Source organism: Paraphaeosphaeria sporulosa (assembly GCF_001642045.1).
Source record: "Paraphaeosphaeria sporulosa strain AP3s5-JAC2a unplaced genomic scaffold CC84scaffold_5, whole genome shotgun sequence".
In the NCBI taxonomy this organism is placed as follows: domain Eukaryota; kingdom Fungi; phylum Ascomycota; class Dothideomycetes; order Pleosporales; family Didymosphaeriaceae; genus Paraphaeosphaeria; species Paraphaeosphaeria sporulosa.
Window position 1 is genome coordinate 2,694,704 of NW_017253364.1, and position 22,993 is coordinate 2,717,696.

Below are 22,993 nucleotides of genomic sequence, written 5' to 3' on the forward strand. Positions count from 1 at the left end.
CATACTCACCTGCATCGACACCCGCGACCATGACCCAACCATACATTTCTTTAAATACGATATTGCTACTCATCTGCAAGTGCCGTGGACTGGGCTCTGTGCCCTCGCCGCAGAACACCGCGCTTGCACCGAAAGGTCCTTCTTTTGATAGCAAAGATTATAGCCACAGCATAAGACGCCCGGCCATTCGTAGACGCGTGAGCAGTGGGTAGACCGCATGGTTGGGGGCAATGCTGCAGATGTGACGTCCAGTCCCTTCACGTCTCAGATATTCGTTCAGCCAATCAGGCCGGCCCCTCCGATTCCGCGCCCGTACTATTCTGTCCAAGTCGGGGAACAAGTTATTGTGAAGGCCGTACATAAAAGTAAGCGCAACAGTGCGGATGACAGGATCATCGAGCAGGTCTCTCCCACTGCCGTCGAACATGCCGCATACCTTCTGAATAGAGTCGCACATATGCTCGATCGTGTCCTGGTCCATGGTGCGCCAATCCTCTTTGAAGGCCTGGAAGAAGTGGCTAGCAAGATCGAACTGAACATCCGTGCGCGTTCCGATGTACTGCAACGATATGTAGAAGTTGATGATGAGGCTGAGGCGGTACTGGGAGCGTTCATGAAAGAAATAGGAGGGCATGACGGGTGTGGTCTAATCGGTGGCTGTGGGATGGAGTGCGTTGTTCACCCAGTGGAAGATATCTTGTGCGACTTTTAGGCCGATCTTGGTAGGAAGATGAACGACATGACGGCCTTCGTGCACGAGGTGTTGTCTTCATATGCCAACGAGAAGTGTTATGGATCTTGCGTCGTATTCGCCGACCTTTAGAGGGCCGTGCCCTTCTATCCAGACGCGGACGACACCAGTGCGGAGCGGCTGGCCAGACCTTGCAGGAAGCGATGAAAATCCTGGTCGTGCTTTGGGCCCGGTACAGCGTCTTTATAAATTCGTGGGCTTCTGTCTTGCATTCACTACAATAAAGCTTGTTCCAGCTTATAGATTCTGAAATGCTCCATTTTATATGAAGAGACAGGTCAAGAGACAGATCATTAATGTGCCCATACCTCTCTATATCCATATTGGCTTGCCGCCGCAGAATCTACGCACCTGATTCGTTTTTCACTGGATCTGCTTAATCAAGCCCCAGCAAGCTGTTTCTACTCTTCCCTCCAATAAACCAGACATCGCTAGAACTGCGCGGTTCAAGATGAAAAGATGACTTTGCGAAAGCCTAGCAGCCCGCATGTGCTTACCAGTGTAGCACCTTCGCATTTTCCTTTCAGGTTGCTCCTACTCCACGCTCACTCCAACCATGAGACTAACTTGCGTCGCAAAGAAGTACACCACAGTCGCAGCAAGCACCGTCGTAAATGACATCGCGAGCTACCGTTATCAGCAAAGGTCCCTCGCCATCGCTCAAACACTTACCTTGAAATTCTCATCATATTCCACATTCTTCGTCTCCTTGATCACCGCACTCCACACCAGCACCAACATCCCCACAAGCAGACATCCCACGGCCATCATGAGGAACATCATGGAGCTCTGCCAACTCCAGATCTGGAACGGCTTCGGCACGAGCTTGGCCTCACCTTCTTCGCTGTCAAGCGGCTTACGGTCGCGCACGAGACACAAACGGAGAAGATGCAAGCCATCTTTGTGTGCCGAGAGACGGTGCAGGCGCAGCGTCTGCTGCGTGGCGGTGAGGACTGAGAACAGCGCGAAGACGATGCCAGAGTACCAGATGGCGCGTATGTACCAGCCCTTGCCGCTGATCTCATCCCAGGCGCCGGTGCTCACGAGGCACACTGCTACGAGGGGACTCTACTGTGTTTAGTCCTGCATATAGTTGGGAGAAGAGGAGAAGAGCGTACCACGACGCCGATGAAACTCAGCTCATTGAGTTTGTGGTCGCGCCATTGCGTCGTGAGATTGTCTTGCTCCTCCGCATTTGTGCTGTTCAACAGGATCATGATGGTGGCATATGTGGTGTCTGCTGGGGCGATGAGTCCGCCGCTAAAGATCTTTAAGATGGATCGAATGATGCTTGTCTATGGCGATGATTAAACCTGAAAGTGCATCGCGACGGACACATCAAATGGAGAAAACGTTACATTAGTATCTACATTGCGCGCATTCTTGATACGGCTACCTGTTGATCGTGATGGGTCATTGCCTCTCCCGAGGAGCGGAGCATCAGCCATGACTGTGAACGTAAACAGGATCTTCAGATGAAGTTTGTGTTGAGCGGGTACGAGAGACCTGCAAGGCAGCCATTATCAAGGGTATGGTAAACAGCTCACATGTTGTCTCTCAAAGAGGCTTGTGCAGGTTTCGGTGTGCACATTGCATATCTCTTCGCTTTCGTGGCATAGCGCAGTCCAATCGCTGTCGCGTGCCCACATGACGTCACGCTCCTGCATCTCTCGACTGACAGAACCACAGCAGATCGCTTCAAGCAGGCTGAATCAATCATCGGGATGTGTTTATCATTGTCATTGTTATTCGCCATTGCCGAGGATCCGGCCAACGAACATATCCTCTTGAATGAATTGTGAACCCTTAGTACAGTTTCCGGAGCCCAAGCACGCTGTCCATTGCTAGGTGTATCTGAAGTCGAAAGCTTCATTCATGCGCTCAACCCTGTGACTTCCCATCTCGCCCACTCACGAATCATAGCTCTACGTGCTTTATGTGAGCCCTGAGGAAGTTCTTCGGTCCTTGAATGTGTATTTCTGGCTCTGCTGTTCGGCGTTGGAGTATGCTTGGCACACCAGTCATCATTGGCTCTTCCATTTGAGGAGGTGAACCCGAAGGCTTTGGCGGTGGTTCCGTACCACTCTGTTCTTCTAGGATAAAGACCATGTTGGGCAGGTGGTGCCAGGTGTTGCCGTGGAAGACTTGAACTTGCTTGATGAACATTTTCCCAAGCTGGGACTTGTGTTGCACGAGGAGATAACCGAAGCCCATACCGTTGGGTGATCCTATGTCGAATGAAAAATCAGTTCACAATATTCTTAGCCGGTCGATAGTATAAAAGAGGAACTCACCTAGAAGCGCTTTGAACTCTTTCGAACGCCAATTGAAGGATGTGCCCGGCCATGGACCCAGATCCTTATCACCCAAGGCCCGGGCAATGATGCTTGCAGTCTCTTCGTTTGTGATCATCAGGGACATCATGTATTTGAGGCTTGTTGGGTCCTTTCCAAGGATATGCTTGTAGATCAAGTAGCCAATGTCCGAAAAAGACTGTACTTTCGGAAGCTGATCATCCGAGACGGGAGGATTCCGTTTTTGTGCCGCGCTGGCGGTAGAGACCCGATCCACGGCCATCAGAACTGTTGTTCAGTAAGCCTAGATGGTTGTAGCAATAAAGCAAGCGTCTCACCTCCATCGGCAGTGTTGATACCGATCTTGAAATCTGCACCGGTTGCCTGGAGTGTAGGTTAGCTAGAACGGAATGAGCAACGAATGTCACGGGATTGTCAAGCTCTTATCCGCTCATCTTTCGGTACGTACCGGATAATTCTTGCCATCCTTGGTGTAGCCCTGAGTGAAAGGCTCCTTCCCGTGGACAGCATCAATGATAATATTCTTGCCGCCTTGTGCCTCGATCTTGTCTGAAACTCCTAGATCCCTAAGAGCATTTCCGATACCCCAGCCAGGATCTGGCTGCTTCTGGCCACCATCCAAATCAGTGAAGTTGCCGCCATGGACCTCATTCGCACTCCATCCCCAGTCTGTAAAGTCTTCGTAGTTCATCAGCGAGCTTTGAGCTGATGTTTTCGAAGGGCTGTAAAGCTGGCCTGCATCATAGTCGGACACGCGCATGGCATCAACCAGTCGGCAGCCATGACTCGCTGCATCCTCCCATGTATATTCGGTCGCTGAGCCTGGTAGTCCGCTCTGCGAGAGTCCGACAGTCCCACTTGCGCTCGGAGAAGACCCGGCTGACTCAGTCTCGATATCTAGGGGAAACGGTTCGACGATTTCCCATAGGTCAGTCACAGGCGCAAGTGATGGGGTAAGATCGTCACTTTTGCGAGAAACTACTATCGGAGCAGGCGTGACGGGAGAGAGGGCGCGTCGGCGGGTGCGAGGGCGCCAGAACGGTACATATCGCCCATAGCCCTCAAGGCGGCGCGTGGGGGTCGGAGAAGATGCTGTTGCCGCCGCGGCTGCCGCGAACTCGGCGACTGAAGCAAGCACTACAATGACTGCAGCGAAAGCGAGCTTCATGATGAGCGTGTCCGAGGCAAAAGCCGAGAAGAGTGTCGTGACAGGAGCAGCACGTGAGTTTGAATGGCTACCGAAACAGAACGAGCCACGACGCCACCTCACCTAAAAGTGAAGATTAATGCGACATGAAATTCAACTACAGAGCGTGCGTCAACTTACAACACCGAATGCTAGCTGTCTGATATCGCCTGCGACATATCACAGCTCCACAGCAAATAATGTTGACACAGAGACTGAGGGAGGTGCAGAGACTAATACTAGTTCCATCTACGTCTACGTGAATGCTTGCATCATCGTCACATACTCCGGGTTCCCTCGCTCTATCACATCATCACAGTCCGTGCTCAGAATAACGTCTTTCCAGTCTCCCCATTGCTTCAACATAGTCTCGTACTTCGGCTGGACAGCGACCAGAGCATCGCTGCCAAGTGGCAATCGATTCGGTATCTCCTTCCCCTCCGCGACGCCCTCTCCTTTCACTATATCCACCATTACCTTAACCACCTTTTTCGGATCGCCAACTTCGTTTCCTAGCATAGCTTCGTGTACCGTGTCAATGAAGGAGCGGATGGGCGCCAACTCCTCCACCATCTTTCGATGCGTAGTATCGACTTTTTCCTTCGAGTTCTTGACAACTTCTGTACGGCAGACTCCTGGCTCGAACATGAGGGATCGAATACCAAAAGGTGCGCCCTCCTGTATCAGCCCGTCGTGCAGGCTTTCGAGTGCGAACTTCGTGGCTGAGTATGACGTGCAGGCCATGTTGCCTACGAGACCGTAGATGCTTCCGATGAAGACAAAATCGCCGGTCTTGCGTGCACGGAAGTGCGGTAGCAGCGCTTGTGTCATTTTCAGCGCGCCGAAGAAGTTGGTCTCGAAAATATCACGCCACGCTTGTAAACTGGGACACGTAAGCCGGAGAACACTGGGAAGGGATTGGAAACCTACTCCAACTCGGCCACGAGGCCCATTCTCAGATATCCCGCATTGTTGACCAGGATATCAATGTCACCGACCTCTTCAATCATTTTCGCAACGGTCTCGTTGATCGCCTCTGATGACGCGGTCACATCGAGCGTGTAGACATGTGCGCCGGCTTGTTTTAGCGCAGAGAGGCGGGATATGTCACCGCGACCGGTAGCTATGGCTCTGTCTCCTCGCTTCAAAGCTTCGTATACGAAGTCTGCGCCGAAGCCAGAAGTGCAGCCTGTGATCAACCATGTCTTAGGGGCCATTGGGGGCGAGTATAGTGGGGTCGGTTGGAGAGGAGAATTGAGAAAACAGCCAGGTCATACCCCACAGCAGAGGACTCTATTTATATAGCGTACGGAAGGCAAGGACTCAGGTTAGTGACCATGGTTGGCAACTCCATCGTTCAAGCTGCTTACTTGGGTGCCTTGCCCATCGCCAGAAGAGCACTAGTATGTCGAGGGTTTGTAATTCTTTCTTTAGCGTTTGGCCATTGAGCATTTACGACGAACGACTAGCTTTGCGCTTAGCAAAGTGAGACGGGGCACTGGTACAGCTGAAATGCCGAAAGACTGAGTAAGCGGGTGTTCAGCCTGTCTATATGTGGGACCGGTAAATTGCGCCTTCGTTCTTACCAGGTTGTACAAAATATCACCATGCGCACAACCTGGCAGTCTAGTCCTTCCAGTTGAGAGGCACCACACGACTGCAGTGAAGAGACAGTGTTGGATTTGTCCTAGTTAATATTGAGCGCCCCAGCCGAGATGCTCGTATGAACGCTGCTCTACCGCTAGGCACCAGGTTATTCGAATCCAGAACCACACCGCCATGTCAACGCTATAGTACCGACTCCAGAGCTGTTAGTTGATCGTCAGACCGAAGGAGGGCACCGTATACTTACGGGATGATACACACAGGATCGAGATGAATGATGTTCAGAGGAAGATCGATCAGTCGCAAGAGGCGCTCCGAGAGTTATGCATTTCAAGTCGTACATATCCATCTATCGGGCTTTCGGAGTTAGTCGATTATCCATACAGATAGGGAGAGGCTTCGGGTCTGGTACCCACAAATAAACCGTGCAATCCAGAAACCCAGCGGCTTCTCAAGTGCGAAAATTTCCAGGCGAAGGAAGCTTCTAAAGTCCCATTCCATTCGGCTGCGGTTGATTCGGTGTCTGACCCCCGGGTCCCGATATTGCTCCTTTTCGTCCGCCGCCAAGATCGTACGTACCAACCACGGGTGCATCTGTCTTTGGAGAGTCTGGCATTGTGCACGCGGCGCTTTCGTCGTCCAACACAAAGATACAAACGGTTGGCGGAGAAGAGTTTACCGTAGGGCGTAAGCGGCTCAAGGAAGTCACAGAGAATCAGATAAGAGATCAATCGCGCAATCAACTGAAAGAGTTGAATGTTCTGGTGAAGAGAATTGGCGCAGAGTGTCTGAGTACTTATTGTCCATTGACCCAGCAGCAAGCTGCGATCGCAAGTCCTTGAAATAAGAGTTACCGATGATGCCCGTTTGGGCTCGTACGACCAGTCGAAGGCAGCACCTACGTGGAGGCTCGCGCAGACCTGCGGAACAAACGGTCGTACCAATGACGGAATGGCCACATGGTGTGACGAACGAACAATTTCGGCACATGGCCTTGATGCAAGAAAATCCATCCTCCAACTTAGAATCATGGCAAGCAAATCAGCTGCAGTAGGGTAGAATGTGTAAAAACGCAAAAAGATCTACTCCTCGACCAGATTTCGACGATGGAATCGCCGAGCAAGTTAGCAAAGTAGTACATACCAAGCTTGCGCATGGTCATGTAGGCGTATAACCAGAAGAACTTGTCGCATTCTTGCTACAGACGGGTTGGCCAGCAGGGAGTCTTCTGATGATCCCAGCTCCGTAGAGGAAGGTTGAGAGGCGCCCGTGGCTGTATGTTTCAAGCCCTCGAGGAGGTGTACTCGAGCCAAAAAACCACTTCGGGTTTGATCAATTGTGGGCAGAAATTCTCCCGACAACCCGTCTCGAAGCGCACGGCAATACCAGTCCAGGACGTGCATTGCATGAGCGGGTAAAATGTAAACTATATAAACCTGCTGGTATTATGTCTTGGGCTCGCACTCACTCGTATAGGCCGCGTTGGGGAGCAAGCCTGCAAAAGTCCTGTGAAGCGGCCGCCAGTCCCTTCCCTGGAACCTCAACACGGATTGAAGAGAAAGCACGACCTGCATTCCCGGCCTGCTCGTGCAGCTTCTCGTATACATACGGGTTGACAGTGTTCTGTGCGGCCGAAACCTGCTGGACGTAATGTATTGTGTTGCCGCTATAGTGGAGAACGAGCGTGATGGTGGTACCGCTGAGCAATTGTAGTCGGGTCTGGTCGATATGAGAGAACTACATCATGGAGTTGGGCCACAAGAGAAAGCTTGCGGGGATGCGAAATCGTGAGGGTGAGCAGAAATTGATATAAGTCGAGGTGACAGGACGCGCAAAACAACAAGCAACGAGACGCATGTGACGCTCGGTCGCGGAGCTACAGATTCTTTGCAAAATCGGATGGATGACACGTCAGGAAGGAAGCACCATAGGGTGGAGTCGCTGCTATCGTGCAAGGCGCAATAGTAAACGAGCGGGGAACGGCGAAGGTGAAGGTGAATCCTGCCATGTGCCAGTAGCGACGAACAATACGGATCCTGTTGAGGTCCGTTCGTCGCCACATTTCAGCTTATATATAAATCTCGCCGCTCCCGCGGCTTCGCCTAGATTCTCGCACTATCTTTCTACTTCAGTGTAACTTCAGCTTTCTAATCTCAGAAACGTGAGACACCTCGGTGTATACCATTTCGACGCCTTCAACCCGGAAATATTGAAACACATTGCCCGCGCAGATTGAACGCACCCTGCTTCTGTAACCAATATGGTGTACCCAAAGCGCAAAGCTCAGTACGACTTCGACAGACTCGACATCAAAAGGTCGCGACAGAACCCATCGATCGCGTATATCCAGAATTATGCGGGCAAACACCAGAAGAACCGCGGTGGCAGAGTAATGACGCGAAAATTACACACTCATGATCAAGTCTCTCAGCAGCCCAGCCAGCCACGTCAACATCTTGTTGCCCAAACAATGCAGCAGGTATTGGGTTCTCCCCAGCAGCACGGACTCCCTCAAGTCGCTCAAGAAAGTCAGATCGAGGAACTGGAAGCCGAGTGGCAGGACGATAAGTTGGGACTATTCGCCCCATACAGCGAGGACAAGATCCCGGTTCTGTGGTCAACCAACATCGACCACAGTTCCAGTCAGGTATTACAAACGGAGAAGTTCGACTCGATCGCCTTGAGACACTATTACCGCGCGATTGCTATGACCAAGACTGGCTTAAACCGCGAGCAGCTTGGAATTCCGCCGGCAAACGCAGGCTATGGAAGCCCCGTCACTATTGACTATGTCGACCTATACCTCGATCTCAGCGACGGCGAAGTCTATGTTGCCGCGTCCGAGCAGGGTTTGATGACCGTCCCGGACTATCTCAAGCTCAGCGGTATCGCGGTGCAACGAAAACTGAGTTTCAAAGGCAGGAGTCCTGGGTGGGCCACGGCAGTTTTTGATGCTGCCGAGAAGCGATATGTCACCGAGTTCTGGGAGGCACTCCACGGAACACCATTGCCTGTACGTAGCGAGGTACAGATTTTGGACACATTCGAGATGCCGGTCGAGCCTGTCGGTATGTGGGCCAACGTGTACTCCGCGTACGTCGGAAAAGTTATTCAATTCCCATTGGCGTATACAACAACGGATCGAGAGTTCGCAATGTCAAGCGGACGTCCATGTTCTCTTTCTGCAATTGAGTTGAGACACGTGCTTGCTGTGCCAGAGAAGGAGCCCAGTCCTCACGAGCTTGCAGAGGCCCTGTTCGCCCAGGCCCAAGAATGCGACCGGAACACTCTTGATCTTCAAATGGCCAAGACCCGGGATGACTACCTCAAAGAGTGTGGTCACTTGCACGGCAAGTATGCACCAACCAATACACAAAAGAAAAAGGGCATTTTCTTCGAATCTCCTCCTTTTACTCCATGCGAGGACAACGGCGAGTTCATCGTCCTGGTCAAAGGACAAGGAACAAAAGAATCGTTTATGGTAGAGTGGACCAAGGACTGGAACGCAAGTCTTCAAGATGCTCCCAAGACGCACAACGTCAATGGCTCGAAGTCAGGACAAGCTCGCACCGTGAAGGCACCATCTTATACCCCGTATTCGAGATCTTCAAGTGCAAAACGGACCGAGGAGATGGACAATCTCTCCAATGTGGTTAATGAGAACGAAGTCGACAGAGCTCGTAGACTTCAAGAGTTGCGTCAGAAGTTGGTTGCCAAGAGCGAGAAGGTGATCGTTAAGAGATCGAGTGCAAGTCCTTCTGGACAGTCTTCTACCGCGTCTAAAGAACCTCCCGCCGATACACAGGCTATGCAAGAAGTAGTAAGCGGCTCAGTCTCCACAGAGTCTCCAGACTCATCGTCCCGGAAGCGCAAACAGTCGGGTGCCCTAAAACCGCCCATAAAGCGGGTTAAGATGAACGATGATGAAGCATCTGGCGAGACCGAAGCGACTCACTTGATCCACTTGACTCCTCAAAAATGACTTGAAGAAGAGCGAGACCGATGGAGTGTACAAAGATTCGGCTGTCGACTCGCGTCCCAACTCAATCTCAGCAGCAGACCCTGCAGATGAAAAAGTGCAGACTGGATATGAGGGTACAAGGTCATTGCAAGTTAAGGCAGGGTGGAAAATGTAAGATGGAAAGGCGAGGGACATTTAATTTTGTACTCGGTGGCTCGTTTAAATGTGTGAATAAGGGAGCTCTAATAAATCTTTGAAAAGCCCAGAAGATCTAAAACATGAAGTCTAGTACGTGTCTTTTCGAGTTTTACTTACTCTTAGCTTTGTATAAGTCCTTTTATCCCATCAAATCCCCAGGCTCACTTAAAGAGCTCCGAGCTTGCCTCAACCCACTCCCGGAACACGGTGGCAGGCTTCCCCGTATACTTCCTCACATTCTCCACGCCTTCTTTATAATGCGCCAGCCACGAAGCATCTTCCAACTCGGGGTTTGTGTCCCCCAACGACCTAATCATATAGTTCACCATTGGCTTGGGAACACCCCTAGCAAGGTACTGCGCTCGCGCCTCCTCCGCGGCAATACCCGAAACCTCGAATTCCTTCCCTAGCACCTCGCCAATAATCTTCAGTCCCTGCTTCTGCGACATGATCTGCGGACCATATAAAAAGATCTTGCGCTGCCCATCCCGCGGCGGCCCTTCCGCCAAAATCGTCCCGATCACCCCGCCCATATCCACGGGCGTGATGCAATCAATCTTAAATCCGGGCCCATACATGTTTACCTTCCCGGCACGAATCCCCTCCTTTTGCCGCAACAGATTCGTAGCGAATCCTCCAGGACGCACAGCCACATACTCATTCGGCCCGTAAACCTCATCCAACGTGACTTCGACCCGCGCATGTATGTACGGAATCGTCTCGGTCGGCTGCACGTCCGCCGGTGGAGTATTCCCAATAGTAAAGCTGCTTAGCAGCACGACAAACTCGACGCCGGCGGCCTTGAGCGCCTCGGCGGTGCCCTTCATATGGTCAGGCGTGCCGTGGGCGACGTAGATGAAGGCCCGTGTGGCGCCCGCGGTCTTGACGGCCGTGGCGACGGTTTCGGGCTTGCTAAGGTCGGCGTAGATGCGCGAGTAGTTGCCGGCTTTCTCGGCGGAGGGGTTGAGCCCTGGGATCGCTTTGGAGGGGTCGCGCATGGCGAGCCAGACTTTGGCGCCATTCTGGTGGGCGGTTTGGGCGGCAACGGAGGCAATGTTGCCTGTTGGGCCGAAGACGATTACGGTGGCCATTTTGGGGGCGTTGACGAGGTGTAGGTGAACTGTGGGATTGCTGAATGTTTGAGTCCAGCGGGCTTTACTTGGAGAATATGCACTTACTCCAGAGGAGCCTTAGGCAGTCTTACACCTTTATCTATATTCGGATAGGCGAACATATACTAGCCAGTAAGAAATGCCACGAGTAGGATCACGGCACAAAGCGGCCCACTTCCACCAACTGCCGACCACCCTCTTCCGGACATATCGGACAAGCACTTTCGCAACCAACGTCGAAGTTTCGAACCAGAGTAAGCACACCAGTGAGCGAGCGAGCGACCAACCATGACTCATCGCAAACTACTTCTTCTCTGAGACTTGTAGCCGCTCACTCCGTGGCAGCACCGCGCAGCATTGATAATGTCAAACCTTACAAATATCTAAAGTCCGCCTGCTTATATATTTACTACACTAACTCCACACTCATTGGACTGTGCGCCTACTATCCGGCTTCTAGTTTCATGCCTGTATAATCTCTAAACTACTAACTTCTAGTCCGCCTAGACGATGGACGCCCGTCGTACCCTCCTATCCTACCCTATCCCCCATACGGCCCCTACGCGCCTCCCCCCTCTTAGCCCTATAGCCTGGATTCACAGATTTCGGTCTCTGGACACGGTATGTCGTGAAGGCGGTGGATCAATATCATGTTCCAAGTAGTTTGCTGCGACAAGGACACAAGCCACCCTAGATGAACCCCTCGGGATGGAGGTCAGAATCAGCACGGAACGATCCTCTACCTCCGCGGCCCGCACCGCTAGCGCCGCTCCTTCTTCGTGCGCCTGAATCCCAATGATCTACGTATTGAGCGACAACTTCTCGTATTGCGACATTAGAAGGTGCACGTCGAGCTCTCTATATGCGGTCAACTGTCATCATATCGCTGTCGCACTACAAGTGGGTGTTCCAATACTGTCCCGTGCCGCCATTGCGCTTGCCGTCTGGATTTTGGCGAGCGCACCAAAACCACTGTCCCCGAAGTCCAGAAACAATCTCAGATATCCGTTGTGCACGTATGGCAATCCACGCCAATCCCAAACGACGTTGCACTGCAAGGCAGCGTACAGCGTACACCATTCCTCTTCTAGCCTTTAACCCCTGCCTCGGCAGTTTGCTCAGCCCCCACCCCTGCTGCAGACGACACTGCCAGCCTACCTTTGCGCGACGATTCTGAAGGAGATGCACACCTCCATTTCATACGAGGCTAAGTGTTGATTCGCAGCCCCGAGCCTTGGTTACCGAAGCCTTCCGCCCAACCGTTGTGCAGAAGGAGCGAACACGTCGCCGAATGCGGCGCCTTCCGCTGTGCTTATCATCTCTTCGGGAAACTTATCTGCAAGAGAATTGTTTTCCCACCCAATGAGCCTTACGAATTATTTTGGGGCCAGCGATTGAGGGTAAGAGTAAGCAAATTGACCGGGAACGCATGTCCAGTGCGTCGCCAACGCCTGTAGGCTTGTCGCACAAGGCGTCTTGCATGCCACAGCAGCACTGCCTGGCCTCATTTGACCCTGGACGAGCATCTAGCCTACGCGCCTGGCTATACATATCGCCCTGGCATCATTTCTGCCTCTGCTTATCCTCTGCAGGCGGTCAAGTCTCCTTAGCCGAAACGGGTCTCGATGCCGTCTCATACGCATGTCCGTATGCCGGCCGACCAGATTGGGCAGCCGCGAGGCACGTCCGTGTCCCGAGATGCTGTACCTGGACAGGTTCATCACCGGTAGTCAGGGTATACAGCAAGGCTGTGTGACAAGGAGGCGATTTAATATGCATGCAGCCCACCAATTATTGCATATGGGGGGCTCGATCACCGTCTTGGAAGTCAGCGTCTCGTTGGTATTTACACTCTTTAGAGCCTCGCTGTCAGGCATTGCCATCCTTTTGCTTTACTTCAATTACATTGTTTGGCACCTCAGCCTCCTTTGAGTCGAGTCCAACTGCAGACCTGCATACACTCGTAGGATTGGGCACGTGCTGCTCCAATCCATCGCACGTTCAACAAAAGGATAGTCTTTGGGCTCGGATACGCCATGGCTGCTGGCCCATACTTCCCATCGATCGACCAGTTCCCGCCCGGCTACGCAGAGGAGAACAACTCTCGGCCTCTCCTAGAAACATGCATCGCCTTCCTCGTCCTCGACACAACCTTCATGATACTTCTCTATACATCGCGATTCCTGTGTAACGACAAGAAGCATTCTAGCGAGCAAAGAGCAAATTGGAGCATGATCAGCTTGATGACAGGCACATACATCGTCTGCATCAGCAAGATTACACTCGGTTTCTGTGCGCGTTTGCCCTTCTCGGTCAATCCACGCAGCACTAACACTCCACAGTGGCCATCCACGTCGGCGGCGCAGGCAGACACACCGCAACGCTCGACTACGCGACTATTACGACCGCCCTGCAGATCAACACCGCCCTTCAACTCATCTGCCCCCTCACCACCTCCCTCTCCAAGATGTCCATACTCTGCCTCCTCCACACCATCTTCGGCCGCACCTCCGAGCGCACCCGCCTCGTCATCCGCATCACCTTCGTCCTCTGCCTCATCACCCTCCTAGTACAAGTCATCATTCCCTTCGCAAATTGCCGCCCTTTCAGCGCATCATGGACGCTCGGCCAGCAGTCGCAATGCGCCATCTCCGGTCTTGCTCTTTGGAAGTACCTCAGCATTCCGAACGTCATCGGCACGTTGGTCGTCGTCGCGATTCCGCTCCCCGCGCTGTACAAGCTGCGCGTCTCCGCCGCGACGAAGCTGGGTCTGGCGGTCGTGCTGTCCGTGTGTGTGTGCGGCGTGGTCGCGGCCATCATGCGGTTCGTGTCATTTGTGAGGGTCATGTCGTTTGATGATTTCAGCTACGAGCAGATCGACCCTTTGCGGTGGACGATTGCCGAGTCGGGCATTTACATGGTTGCGGGCGTGTTACCGACGTTGAGGCCGCTGATGAAGAAGCTGTTCGGCAACACGACGTTTGAGAGGATATTGACGGGGAGGTTCAGGTCGAGTGGGAGTGGGAAGAGCGGAGTGAGTGATGTTAGTTGGGGACACAAGAGGGGGAGTGTGATGGGAAGGGGCGATGTAGACGAGGTTGCACTTGTGAAGAAGGAGAAGAAGTTGTCGGCATTGAGCACAGAAGAGACTGTTGTTGGGTTTGAGGATGAGGAGAAAATAAAACTGTAGGACAGAGTGATGCTTAATCTGACAGAGTCATATGAATCATCATAAATCTGAGGCTCGTAATCTTCATGCAAAGCAGGGGGAAAGTGGATAGCTCAAACTACATTCATTCTGTAGTGTACATACTGCGGAATTGAGCCCGCGAGGCGCGAATAAACCTCAGTCTTGAAGTGATCACCTGGTCCGCAACTTGCTGATCGAAGTACCAATTATCAGAAGGCAAGCCAGAACACCCGCTTGTACGGGTGCAAAAATGGCCGATCGAAGAAGTATAAAAGTGCCCGAAACGACGAATATCGCAGGCAGTGTAACGGCAGGCTTGTACGGTCGGTGGAGCGCTGGTTCGCGGCGACGTAGGATAAGCAAGCCGAGTACGGTGCTTATATAGAAGACCCACATTGCCATACTAGCAAAGGTCAGCAGAGTCCGGAAGCTGCCTGTCAATATATAGACCAAAGTTAGGACGAGAGCTAGCACATTTGCCCAACTTCAACAGGTCAGCCTGGGGCACCTCGGATGTGTGGATAGGGCTTACATAGGCGCATCGAATCGAGACAATTTGTCTTGATTCTGGACGGCAATTCCGTTCGCTTGAGAGTCAATGCCGGGGTCATCACATTGAATGGTTGCTTGCGACTGGCGCCAGGGTAATCCTCGTTCGCCCAAGATGGCCGGAAGATACTGGCGCTCGGAAGCTGCCACTGTCAATCGACCAACTACAAACACATTGCTTGTGATGGACCCCGCGCAAGAGACGGCTACGAGAATGGACATAAGTATTCCAGCCCAGCGACCAAATGCGGAGCCCAGTGCTACAACGGCTACGGCATCGCTTGAGCTCACAGTCGACCAAGGGAGCAAGATATAGTACGCGAGGTTTACAAGCTCGTAAGAGCCCAGCACGACAATCATAGCGGCTTTGATCGCTTTAGGTAGCGCTTGACCTGGGTTTCGAATTTCGCTCGCGACGACATTTGCCTTTAGGGAAGGATTAGTTCAATTGTTGCAGCAGGACAATGGTCGTGCATATGCATGTTGTGCACTCCAACTCACGTTGTCCCAACCGTCAAAAGCCCACAGGCCACCGTATATAGCAGCAGAGTAATGCCCATATCGATCCCAGGTACTCATAGATGTCCAATCAATAGTGTGCCCTTCATAGAACGTAGGTCGAGTAGAGAACCAATTCTTGCTGTGCCAATCTTCGCCGCCCGAGAGGGACGACTTCGGGTTCACTAGGTGAGCAATGACAGCAACAAGCCCTGCGATTACAACCAAGAAAACAGTCATGAGCTTGATTCCAGTAAAGGATTCGCTCAATCGAATGGTGACTCTAGTATTGATCGAGTTCACTAGAACCATAGCGACGAAGGTTAGCGCGGCTACAAGCTTGAGGACCCATGCAGCCGTAGGACTAGAACTGATAGAGCCGATAGATTCAGCGATGACAATGCTTTGAATGGCCATGGCAGCAGGCTTCGCAGCCATGATGTAGATCCACGCCATCAGGAAAGCCATGGTGTCACCATAGACATACGCCAGATAGGCCTGCATTCCGCCGTTGAGTGGGATGGCAGCGCCCAATTCTGCGAACGAGGCAGCCCCGGCCCAGGACAACAGCCCACCGAGAGCCCACACCAGCAATGCGGCGCCTGGCGAGGGCACATTGCTATCTACCTGGGAAGGCGATGCGAAGATGCCGGATCCAATCTGGAGGGTGACCAAAACCGCGAAAGCATGTCGCGCGGTCAGCTGCTTGGTGGCGCTCTCGCCGGAATGGTGAGAGGCGGTCGAGGTCCTTGGATCAAGCAGTGGTTGCGTTTCCGAGCTGGATGGCTTGTTCAGCAAATGCCCTGCATCGTTCCCGTCTCTTTCTGGGCCCTGGCTGGCCATTGTCGCTGCTAGATGCCTCCACTGGCCCCGCTAGCTCGAGCGGCCGAGGAGTGGGTGATGTTGCGAGGAGTGCAGGTTCACTGGCGCGAACAGAAATTGGAAGCAGCCACCCCGCTACAGCCCGATGCCAAGCAAATTAAGCCCACTCTCCAGGAACTGCAAGCACGAAACAACGACAAGAAACGCAACACGCCATCCTCACAAACTAAAGAACTGCACTCGACGGATGCGCCTCTTTTAACCGCCTCTTCACGCTCCATAATCCAGGAACCGCCCCGACCCTGCCCGCCGCACCTGCCCACCTGCTCCCCGCCCAGACTCCTGGTACGTCAACACGGCGGCACACCACCCCAGCTCCCCAGCGCCCCTCTCCACCGGACTTACACTTGCGCAGGAGTAATAAAAGAGAAACACACTTCCCCGTATTGATAGTCCATCGCCCTATTCAACCCGCCGAGGACCGTCGTTGCCCCTCGAACAAACACTGGTGCTCTCCCGCAGCCGTGCAACATGGACGCAAGCCAAAACGACGAGCTGTATCCGATCGCCGTCCTCATCGACGAGCTGAAGCACGACGATGTGCTCCTGCGATTGAACGCCATCCACCGCCTCAACACGATAGCTCTGGCATTGGGCCCCGAGCGGACGCGCGATGAGCTGATACCCTTCCTTGACGGTAGGCTGCAGCACAGCAAACACGATCCGACCTGGGCTAACTTCGCGCATAGAATCGGTGGAAGACGAAGATGAGGTGCTCACAGCTCTGAGCGAGGAATTGGGCAAGTTTGTCGAATATGTCGGCGGTCCAGAGTTTGGACACGTGCTGCTCTCACCCCTGGAGAACCTTGCGGCGATAGAGGAGCCGCTTGTGCGGGAGAAGGTGCGCGCAAACCTGCGTAGCGATGCGCCGCTTTACTGACGCTCGCAGGCTGTCGAATCCCTGAACAAGATCTGCGAAGAGCTCTCACAGCAACAGATCGAAGAGTACTTCATCCCGCTCGTCCTACGCTTATCAAAGGCCGATTGGTTCACCTCAAAAATTTCGGCGACCGGCCTCTACTGCGTACCCTACACACGAGCTCCCCCGCCATCCCAGGAGCAGCTCAGGCAGCACTACGGCCAGCTTGTGCACGATGATACCCCCATGGTGCGACGACAAGCCGCCAACAACCTCGCGAAATTCATCAAGTGCATGCCGCCGGCGATTGTCATCGAAGAGATGATTTCCCTCTTCCAGCATCTTGCGGCAGACGACCAGGACAGTGTCAGACTTTTGACGGTGGATATCTTGATCGCAATCGCCGAGGCTGTGCCAAAGGAGCAGCAGTCGAGCCATGGCGTGCTTCTGACAGCGCTTCGGAGTCTGTTCGAGGATAAGAGCTGGAGAGTGCGCTATATGGTCGCTGATCGGTTTGAGAAGGTATGCACAGCGCGCAGGTGAGACAGCATCCAAGCTAATTTAGTCCAGATCGCGAAAGCCGTAGATGAGGAGGTCGTCAACCGAGACCTGGTTCCCGCATTCGTAAAGCTTTTGAAGGACACCGAGGCGGAAGTGCGGAGTGCCATTGCGGGGCAAATTCCTGGCTTCTGCGCGCTCCTCGAACGCGAGACTCTCCTCCAAGAAGTGATGCCTAGCATCGAGGAGCTCGTATCTGACCAGTCGCAACACGTTCGTGCTGCCCTTGGAACTCAGATTAGCGGGCTGGCCCCAATCCTCGGCAAGGACGAGTAAGAACCCGGCTTCACTATATGATGCGCATTGCTAACATGCCACAGGACCATTTCACATCTTCTACCTATGTTCCTTCAAATGCTCAAAGATGAGTTCCCAGATGTTCGGCTTAACATAATATCCAAGCTTGAGCTCGTTAACAATGGTACGTCAATGTCGGCATGTGAAGATCAGTCCCCTAACATCCATTAGTCATCGGTATTGAACTGCTCTCGCAATCTCTTCTTCCTGCTATCGTCCAGCTCGCAGAAGACAAGCAGTGGCGTGTACGATTGGCCATTATCGAATACGTCCCTCTTCTTGCCTCGCAGCTAGGTGTCAAGTTCTTCGACGAGAAGCTTAGCAGCCTGTGCATGAGCTGGCTCGGCGACACTGTCTTCTCCATCCGTGAGGCTTCCACGCAGAACCTGAAGAAGCTCACCGAGGTGTTCGGCGTGGAGTGGGCCAATGAGGCCATCGTGCCCAAGGTCATGGCCATGGGACAGCACCCTAACTACCTCTACCGGATGACGACTTGTTTTGCTGTTTCGGTATGCTTTGCTCCCCACCATCCTTGTCAATTCTCGCTAACCGGTCCAGACCCTCGCACCCGCCCTCAGTCTCGACGTGATTGAGACTTCCATCCTTCCCATGATGGACAAGCTCGTCAACGATGATATTCCCAACATCCGGTTTAACGTCGCCAAGTCATACGCCGTTCTCATCGACACCCTCAAGCAACTCCCAGAGCAAGGCACCGTACTTGCACTCCAAAAAGCAGGAACCCCTGGCCAGGGATGCCCCAAGGGACAGGAACTCATTACTAAGAGCATTCTGCCCAACTTGGAGAAGCTACAACAGGATGACGATGTGGATGTAAGGTACTTTGCAACGACCGCTGCGCAGAGCTACACGGATGCGATGCAGACTTAGGAACCTGCAGCGGCATGGAAGGATATGGTGCGGAATCTGTTGACCAAGTGATGACGAGGTCACAACAGAAAGCAAGCATTCGAAACGTAATGATATAGAGCGAGGGAAGGGGAAGCAAGGCAGTAGGAAGAGGGCCTCGGCCTTTGTCATCGTTAGAGGTTGAGCATTGCAGCGCCCGCTTTGTACTGGGTTGTTGGAGTTGCATCATATCTACGCGCAATGGCGAGGGTGTATGAAGTAGGCAGGTGAAGTGGGAGTGCAAAACCAAGACTACCCCTGTTAGAACTCGAATGGTTATGTTTGCAATACATTGTCTGACATTGTGGCTTTCGCTCAAAGTCCCGTAGATGATGTTTTGGGCCCACAGGTTACCTACGGCAGGGCGCCCACAACGACTTCTCGCGCCTGGGACGAAGCTCTCGCATTATTCGACGTTGGATTTCACCTATCATTGCAGACACTCATTGTGGACACTGATTGCAGACATTGGTCGACAATCAACTCTGTTGATTCTCGTCTATTGTACGCTACGCTGACTGCCCAAGCCTACTCCAGCTTAGGTATGCCATCATAGCTTCGACTCAGATAGTCAGAAAGCGCCAGCGGACTTGAGCAGGTTGGGGAGTTCCTTCTTCTTGCCCTGCAGCTCCGAGTTCCCACCAATGTGCTCCTTGCCGATGAAGATGTTGGGCACGGTCGACTGGCCGGTGATGTCGGCGAGGGTGGACTGGATCGCGGAGCCGTCGTCTGCACGGGGTCAGCTTCGTGCCTCATCTCTTCACTCGCTGCAAGGAACATGTGTATACGTACCGACCTGGTCGAGCTCAATGGCGTAGAATTTTGCGCCGCTGTCACTGAGCAGCTGCTTCGCGGCGCGGCAGTAGGGGCAGTACGACTTTGAGAAGACGGCGACGGGGTTCTCGTCGATAATGGACTGCACCTTTGTCTTTGTGGCGGACATGGTGGCGTGGCTGGGGGCGCGCGTGAAGAAGTGCCGGAGGAAGGAAATGGTTGCGGTGTTGGGTGGGTTGCTGGGGAGATATTAGATAGTTTGTTGCTTGCAGGGGCGAAGAGTAGGTAGAATGGTGGAAAAGCGGGCTATATAGGGTTGCGACGTACCTGGGTGTTGTGGGAGTATACTTGGTGGTGATGGGATTTGGAATCAAGGGTCTCGGTGTCGGTCGAGTGGGATACGGATTGGGTTTGGATAGTGATTAGTAAATGCGATGCGCGCCCCGCAGTGAAGAAGAGAGGCGTGAATGATGCAATCTGCTTCGGCAGGCTGAATAGACCGCTTCGGCAAGGTGGCTCAGCTAATCACCGAGCCTTCGCCGCCGGCTACAAAACCCATGTACTCGCGTATCGCATGACGAATGCGACGCATGCACGGCGGCGGGAGGCTCCATGGCCCTGAGGTTGGACGTGATGGCATGGTGACGGCGTGAATGGCTGCAGAGCCGCTCGGGCTTTGACAAGGGCTTCTAGCAGTGTTTACAAGCCAAACGAGGGATAGCGAGAGGGACGCGACCACGTTGCGGCGGAAACCGCAGCTTCCGCGTGCCGGTCGATTGCGTGTCTGTTGGATGCGCTTCCGTACCGTTCCATCCCTCCACGGCGCACCCGGGTCTGACCCGACTCACCTCACCTCTGCGACATTGATCACACTCGACCTCCATCCGGCAAACTCCCATACATGCGCGCCGACGTGCGCTTGTTCCTTCCAAAATGACGGCCTCTCCCGCCGGCTCAACGGCCTTCTTCGCCCTGGCCCTGCTCACCATTGCCGCCGCCGTGCTCCTCCTCCTACGATACTACCTCCCCCTACGGACCACGCCCGCATACGTGACCGTCCCCGTCTTCCTCACCATCGCACTCCCCGCCTCCATCGTCCTCCTCGTCCCGATCGACCTCGCAAGCAGCGCCGGCACCAAGGGCATATGGCTCGGCGAGAACGTCGTCTACAAGTCATGGCGCGTCATGTATTGGCTCACCTTTGTGCTGTCCTGGGCGATCCTGCCGCTGCTGGGCGAATACACCGATAGCGGGTACCGGGAGCCCAAGGCGCGCGCGCTATACAGCGTCAAGAGCAATGGGCGGTATTGGGCTATTATGCTGGGGACAGGGATTCTTGGTCTGCTGTACTTTATTTGGTACAATGGGTTCCATCTGGATGATTTGAAGGGGACAGTTATGGCGCTGGCGTATGCGTGGTCGCTCGCGCTGGCGATATACCTGATGGGACATGGGCTCGTTGCGTTTCCGCGGAGTCTGTATCGCTATGCGAGCATTACGGGGAGGCTGAAGAGGCTGCAGGCTCAGGCGCCGAAGATTCATGAGAGGTTGACGGAGAGCATGGATAAGCTGGATCAGCATGAGTGGCAGGTGGTGCAGCTCAAGCAGAGGAAGAATGCCATGACACGGGAGTTTCAGGAGTGGATCGATGAGTTGGCGGAGAAAAGCAGTCTGCCTGAGAGCAGGGCGAGTCTGGTTGGGCGCACGAGCACGGCGACGGTGCCGCCGGTCATCACCGAGAGGTATCTCGCGGATCTGACACGGAAGTTGAAAAGAGCGAGGCATGCGAAGGTACGGTTTGAGAGCGAGTGGGATCGACTGCTCCACAAGGCAATCAAGACACAGGCTATACTCGACTCAAAAGCAAGTCAACGATTGGAGTTGAAGGCGTCGCAGTTCCAGACACGCAATGGCGGCTTCTTGCATCGAACTTCGTTGCTCACGCCCTACACTCGGTATCTCCTCCACGTACACGTTATACCGACACTATTCTACCTCGCATGGGTTCTCACATCTCTGGCATCCTTGGCAGTCGTATGGTCCGAATGCATCCGCTCCTTCGTCCGCGACACCAAGCTCTCCGTCATCGGCCTTACGGTTGTACATCACCCACCATCTTCGCGCGGCCAAATAGGATTCGGCGGCCAATTTATTGCCGCCCTGTGGCTGTGCTACATGCTGACCTGCTCCTTCTTCTCCCTGACGGAAGTCAAGATCTGGGGAAACCGCGCGCTCGTCCGCCGAAACACATACCAAGAATCCGCAACGTGGTATTCCCTCCAGCTCGCCAAGCTGACCGTCCCGCTCTCGTACAACTTCGTAACTTTCATGCCGCGCATGATCGTCCACGAAACAAGCTTCTACAGGCTCCTTGGGAAGTACATCGAGCTGACGCCCGCGGGGCAAAAGTTCAGCGACTACTTCCCCATCATCATCCTCGTGCCCGTCCTCGCGACCGCATTCGGGCTCTACAAGAAAGTTAAGAACATCAGCGGGTTCGGGGATCTGCTGGAGGACGAGGAAGACGAAGCTATCGAGGCAGCGGGCACCGGCGGCTGGCGCGAGGGCCGCGCCCTCATCGAGCGCGAGATTCAGGCATCGTCGAATAACGGCAGTCTTGGGCTTACGCCGCGGCGCCCTTCGCCGCCTGGTGAGCGCTACAGCGATAACCCGCCGCTCGCGGCCAATGCGGAGTCGAGCTCGAGGCGGGCGCCGCTGGGAAGGAGCCAGGTTATTGAGGAGGAGGCCGACGGCGGGTTCTTTGAGAGCTTTGGCAACAGGGTCAAGAACACATTTGAGACGAGGGATTGGAATTTGAACTTTGAGCGGCCGAGGTGGCTGGGTGGGGAGAATGAAGTGGAGAGGGGGCAGCGAAGTAGAGGGGCCGCTGGTGGTGGAGCCGGAGTCGGTGGGGAAAGGGGCGGTGGGTTGTTGGCTCTGTTTGGAGGACGACCTGAGGAGGGGAGAGTGAGGTTGTAGGCTTGGGATATTGGGCTGGGGCGTTGCATGAGCATTGTACTGGCGTTGTGAGATTATTATATCATAGACTGGGATGGTGGTGAAAGGCGAGTGTAATGTAGAGATAGTTGTAATACTTCATCAGTACCAACACACATTTAACTTCGCTGGTGATGAATTCAAATAAACTTTGAGTGCGCTGTCTTATTCATTCTCATAATCAAGTGTCGTCAGTATACGCGCCTGTCACGGCTCAAACTCGCGCATAGTCTCAAGTTTCCTCCACCTTTTCACCGAAAATCACAAAGTAGCAAAACCTAAAAGCCACTTCAAAGCTCAGTTCAAAGAAACCAATTTCTCGATTTCTTATTTGATTTGGTGGGAATTCTTG

The 22,993-nt window shown here is 53.6% G+C and overlaps 12 protein-coding genes across 12 annotated transcripts; 5 read left to right on the forward strand and 7 right to left on the reverse strand.

Moving 5' to 3' along the window:
• Window positions 1-159: 159 nt before the first annotated feature.
• On the forward strand, window positions 160-823 carry CC84DRAFT_1205877 (uncharacterized protein; the record flags this gene model as incomplete). The annotated part of the gene is made up of 2 exons (XM_018182003.1): window positions 160-598; window positions 713-823. Exons 1-2 carry the CDS (start codon window positions 218-220, stop codon window positions 821-823), a joined length of 492 nt encoding a protein of 163 aa, XP_018036731.1. The 5' UTR covers window positions 160-217.
• Window positions 824-1,028: 205 nt separating this feature from the next.
• CC84DRAFT_762249 (uncharacterized protein) lies at window positions 1,029-2,449 on the reverse strand. The gene is made up of 4 exons (XM_018187340.1): window positions 2,110-2,449; window positions 1,870-2,046; window positions 1,424-1,819; window positions 1,029-1,378 (listed from the first exon to the last, which is right to left on the reverse strand). The coding sequence occupies exons 1-4, from the start codon at window positions 2,197-2,199 to the stop codon at window positions 1,286-1,288; spliced, it is 756 nt and encodes a 251-aa protein (XP_018036732.1). The 5' UTR covers window positions 2,200-2,449; the 3' UTR covers window positions 1,029-1,285.
• Window positions 2,450-4,370, reverse strand: CC84DRAFT_762256 (uncharacterized protein). The gene is made up of 4 exons (XM_018187341.1): window positions 3,515-4,370; window positions 3,384-3,429; window positions 3,046-3,333; window positions 2,450-2,979 (listed from the first exon to the last, which is right to left on the reverse strand). Exons 1-4 carry the CDS (start codon window positions 4,232-4,234, stop codon window positions 2,669-2,671), a joined length of 1,365 nt encoding a protein of 454 aa, XP_018036733.1. The 5' UTR covers window positions 4,235-4,370; the 3' UTR covers window positions 2,450-2,668.
• A 137-nt stretch (window positions 4,371-4,507) lies between these two features.
• Window positions 4,508-5,469, reverse strand: CC84DRAFT_1090557 (NAD(P)-binding protein; the record flags this gene model as incomplete). The annotated part of the gene is made up of 2 exons (XM_018174360.1): window positions 4,508-5,135; window positions 5,189-5,469. The coding sequence occupies 2 exons, from the start codon at window positions 5,467-5,469 to the stop codon at window positions 4,508-4,510; spliced, it is 909 nt and encodes a 302-aa protein (XP_018036734.1).
• An 87-nt stretch (window positions 5,470-5,556) lies between these two features.
• On the reverse strand, window positions 5,557-7,096 carry CC84DRAFT_762245 (uncharacterized protein). Its single transcript, XM_018187339.1, has 3 exons — window positions 6,274-7,096; window positions 6,105-6,206; window positions 5,557-6,052 (listed from the first exon to the last, which is right to left on the reverse strand). Exons 1-3 carry the CDS (start codon window positions 6,886-6,888, stop codon window positions 6,041-6,043), a joined length of 729 nt encoding a protein of 242 aa, XP_018036735.1. The 5' UTR covers window positions 6,889-7,096; the 3' UTR covers window positions 5,557-6,040.
• Window positions 7,097-8,117: 1,021 nt separating this feature from the next.
• CC84DRAFT_1217598 (uncharacterized protein) lies at window positions 8,118-9,839 on the forward strand (the record flags this gene model as incomplete). Its single annotated transcript, XM_018182911.1, has 1 exon — window positions 8,118-9,839. One exon carries the CDS (start codon window positions 8,118-8,120, stop codon window positions 9,837-9,839), a length of 1,722 nt encoding a protein of 573 aa, XP_018036736.1.
• Window positions 9,840-10,039: 200 nt separating this feature from the next.
• Window positions 10,040-12,060, reverse strand: CC84DRAFT_1196419 (putative NAD(P)H azoreductase; the record flags this gene model as incomplete). The annotated part of the gene is made up of 2 exons (XM_018181458.1): window positions 10,040-11,169; window positions 12,045-12,060. 2 exons carry the CDS (start codon window positions 12,058-12,060, stop codon window positions 10,178-10,180), a joined length of 1,008 nt encoding a protein of 335 aa, XP_018036737.1. The 3' UTR covers window positions 10,040-10,177.
• Window positions 12,061-13,164: 1,104 nt separating this feature from the next.
• Window positions 13,165-14,318, forward strand: CC84DRAFT_1217600 (uncharacterized protein; the record flags this gene model as incomplete). Its single annotated transcript, XM_018182912.1, has 2 exons — window positions 13,165-13,420; window positions 13,471-14,318. 2 exons carry the CDS (start codon window positions 13,165-13,167, stop codon window positions 14,316-14,318), a joined length of 1,104 nt encoding a protein of 367 aa, XP_018036738.1.
• Window positions 14,319-14,372: 54 nt separating this feature from the next.
• Window positions 14,373-16,272, reverse strand: CC84DRAFT_1164651 (amino acid transporter). Its single transcript, XM_018178530.1, has 3 exons — window positions 15,369-16,272; window positions 14,851-15,293; window positions 14,373-14,802 (listed from the first exon to the last, which is right to left on the reverse strand). Exons 1-3 carry the CDS (start codon window positions 16,206-16,208, stop codon window positions 14,490-14,492), a joined length of 1,596 nt encoding a protein of 531 aa, XP_018036739.1. The 5' UTR covers window positions 16,209-16,272; the 3' UTR covers window positions 14,373-14,489.
• Window positions 16,273-16,379: 107 nt separating this feature from the next.
• CC84DRAFT_1196421 (protein phosphatase PP2A regulatory subunit A) lies at window positions 16,380-19,169 on the forward strand. Its single transcript, XM_018181459.1, has 8 exons — window positions 16,380-16,532; window positions 16,603-16,884; window positions 16,937-17,088; window positions 17,137-17,628; window positions 17,677-17,936; window positions 17,985-18,085; window positions 18,133-18,470; window positions 18,520-19,169. The coding sequence occupies exons 2-8, from the start codon at window positions 16,719-16,721 to the stop codon at window positions 18,850-18,852; spliced, it is 1,842 nt and encodes a 613-aa protein (XP_018036740.1). The 5' UTR covers window positions 16,380-16,532; window positions 16,603-16,718; the 3' UTR covers window positions 18,853-19,169.
• A 1-nt stretch (window position 19,170) lies between these two features.
• Window positions 19,171-20,254, reverse strand: CC84DRAFT_1164653 (glutaredoxin). The gene is made up of 3 exons (XM_018178531.1): window positions 19,972-20,254; window positions 19,663-19,883; window positions 19,171-19,599 (listed from the first exon to the last, which is right to left on the reverse strand). The coding sequence occupies exons 2-3, from the start codon at window positions 19,811-19,813 to the stop codon at window positions 19,442-19,444; spliced, it is 309 nt and encodes a 102-aa protein (XP_018036741.1). The 5' UTR covers window positions 19,814-19,883; window positions 19,972-20,254; the 3' UTR covers window positions 19,171-19,441.
• Window positions 20,255-20,280: 26 nt separating this feature from the next.
• Window positions 20,281-22,757, forward strand: CC84DRAFT_1164655 (uncharacterized protein). The gene has a single exon (XM_018178532.1). The coding sequence runs from the start codon at window positions 20,578-20,580 to the stop codon at window positions 22,621-22,623; it is 2,046 nt and encodes a 681-aa protein (XP_018036742.1). The 5' UTR covers window positions 20,281-20,577; the 3' UTR covers window positions 22,624-22,757.
• The last annotated feature ends 236 nt before the right edge of the window (window positions 22,758-22,993 follow it).

Excerpts from the sequence above, each read along its gene's own strand:
- CC84DRAFT_762249 (XM_018187340.1), bottom strand. The coding sequence starts at position 2,199 with ATGGCTGATGCTCCGCTCCTCGGGAGAGGCAATGACCCATCACGATCA. Across the intron at positions 2,047-2,109 it reads CGCGCAATGTAGATACTAAT|ACAAGCATCATTCGATCCAT; the intron begins GTAACGTTTTCT and ends TCATCGCCATAG. Across the intron at positions 1,379-1,423 it reads AATATGATGAGAATTTCAAG|CTCGCGATGTCATTTACGAC; the intron begins GTAAGTGTTTGA and ends TGATAACGGTAG.
- CC84DRAFT_762256 (XM_018187341.1), bottom strand. The coding sequence starts at position 4,234 with ATGAAGCTCGCTTTCGCTGCAGTCATTGTAGTGCTTGCTTCAGTCGCC. Across the intron at positions 3,334-3,383 it reads TATCAACACTGCCGATGGAG|TTCTGATGGCCGTGGATCGG; the intron begins GTGAGACGCTTG and ends ACTGAACAACAG. Across the intron at positions 2,980-3,045 it reads AGAGTTCAAAGCGCTTCTAG|GATCACCCAACGGTATGGGC; the intron begins GTGAGTTCCTCT and ends CATTCGACATAG.
- CC84DRAFT_762245 (XM_018187339.1), bottom strand. The coding sequence starts at position 6,888 with ATGATTCTAAGTTGGAGGATGGATTTTCTTGCATCAAGGCCATGTGCC. Across the intron at positions 6,207-6,273 it reads CTGGATTGCACGGTTTATTT|ATGGATATGTACGACTTGAA; the intron begins GTGGGTACCAGA and ends AAAGCCCGATAG.
- CC84DRAFT_1164651 (XM_018178530.1), bottom strand. The coding sequence starts at position 16,208 with ATGGCCAGCCAGGGCCCAGAAAGAGACGGGAACGATGCAGGGCATTTG. Across the intron at positions 15,294-15,368 it reads CTTTTGACGGTTGGGACAAC|GCAAATGTCGTCGCGAGCGA; the intron begins GTGAGTTGGAGT and ends CCTTCCCTAAAG. Across the intron at positions 14,803-14,850 it reads TCTCGATTCGATGCGCCTAT|TTGGGCAAATGTGCTAGCTC; the intron begins GTAAGCCCTATC and ends GACCTGTTGAAG.
- CC84DRAFT_1196421 (XM_018181459.1), top strand. The coding sequence starts at position 16,719 with ATGGACGCAAGCCAAAACGACGAGCTGTATCCGATCGCCGTCCTCATC. Across the intron at positions 17,089-17,136 it reads AGCCGCTTGTGCGGGAGAAG|GCTGTCGAATCCCTGAACAA; the intron begins GTGCGCGCAAAC and ends TGACGCTCGCAG. Across the intron at positions 17,629-17,676 it reads TCGCTGATCGGTTTGAGAAG|ATCGCGAAAGCCGTAGATGA; the intron begins GTATGCACAGCG and ends AATTTAGTCCAG.
- CC84DRAFT_1164653 (XM_018178531.1), bottom strand. The coding sequence starts at position 19,813 with ATGTCCGCCACAAAGACAAAGGTGCAGTCCATTATCGACGAGAACCCC. Across the intron at positions 19,600-19,662 it reads CATTGAGCTCGACCAGGTCG|ACGACGGCTCCGCGATCCAG; the intron begins GTACGTATACAC and ends GACCCCGTGCAG.
- CC84DRAFT_1164655 (XM_018178532.1), top strand. The coding sequence starts at position 20,578 with ATGACGGCCTCTCCCGCCGGCTCAACGGCCTTCTTCGCCCTGGCCCTG.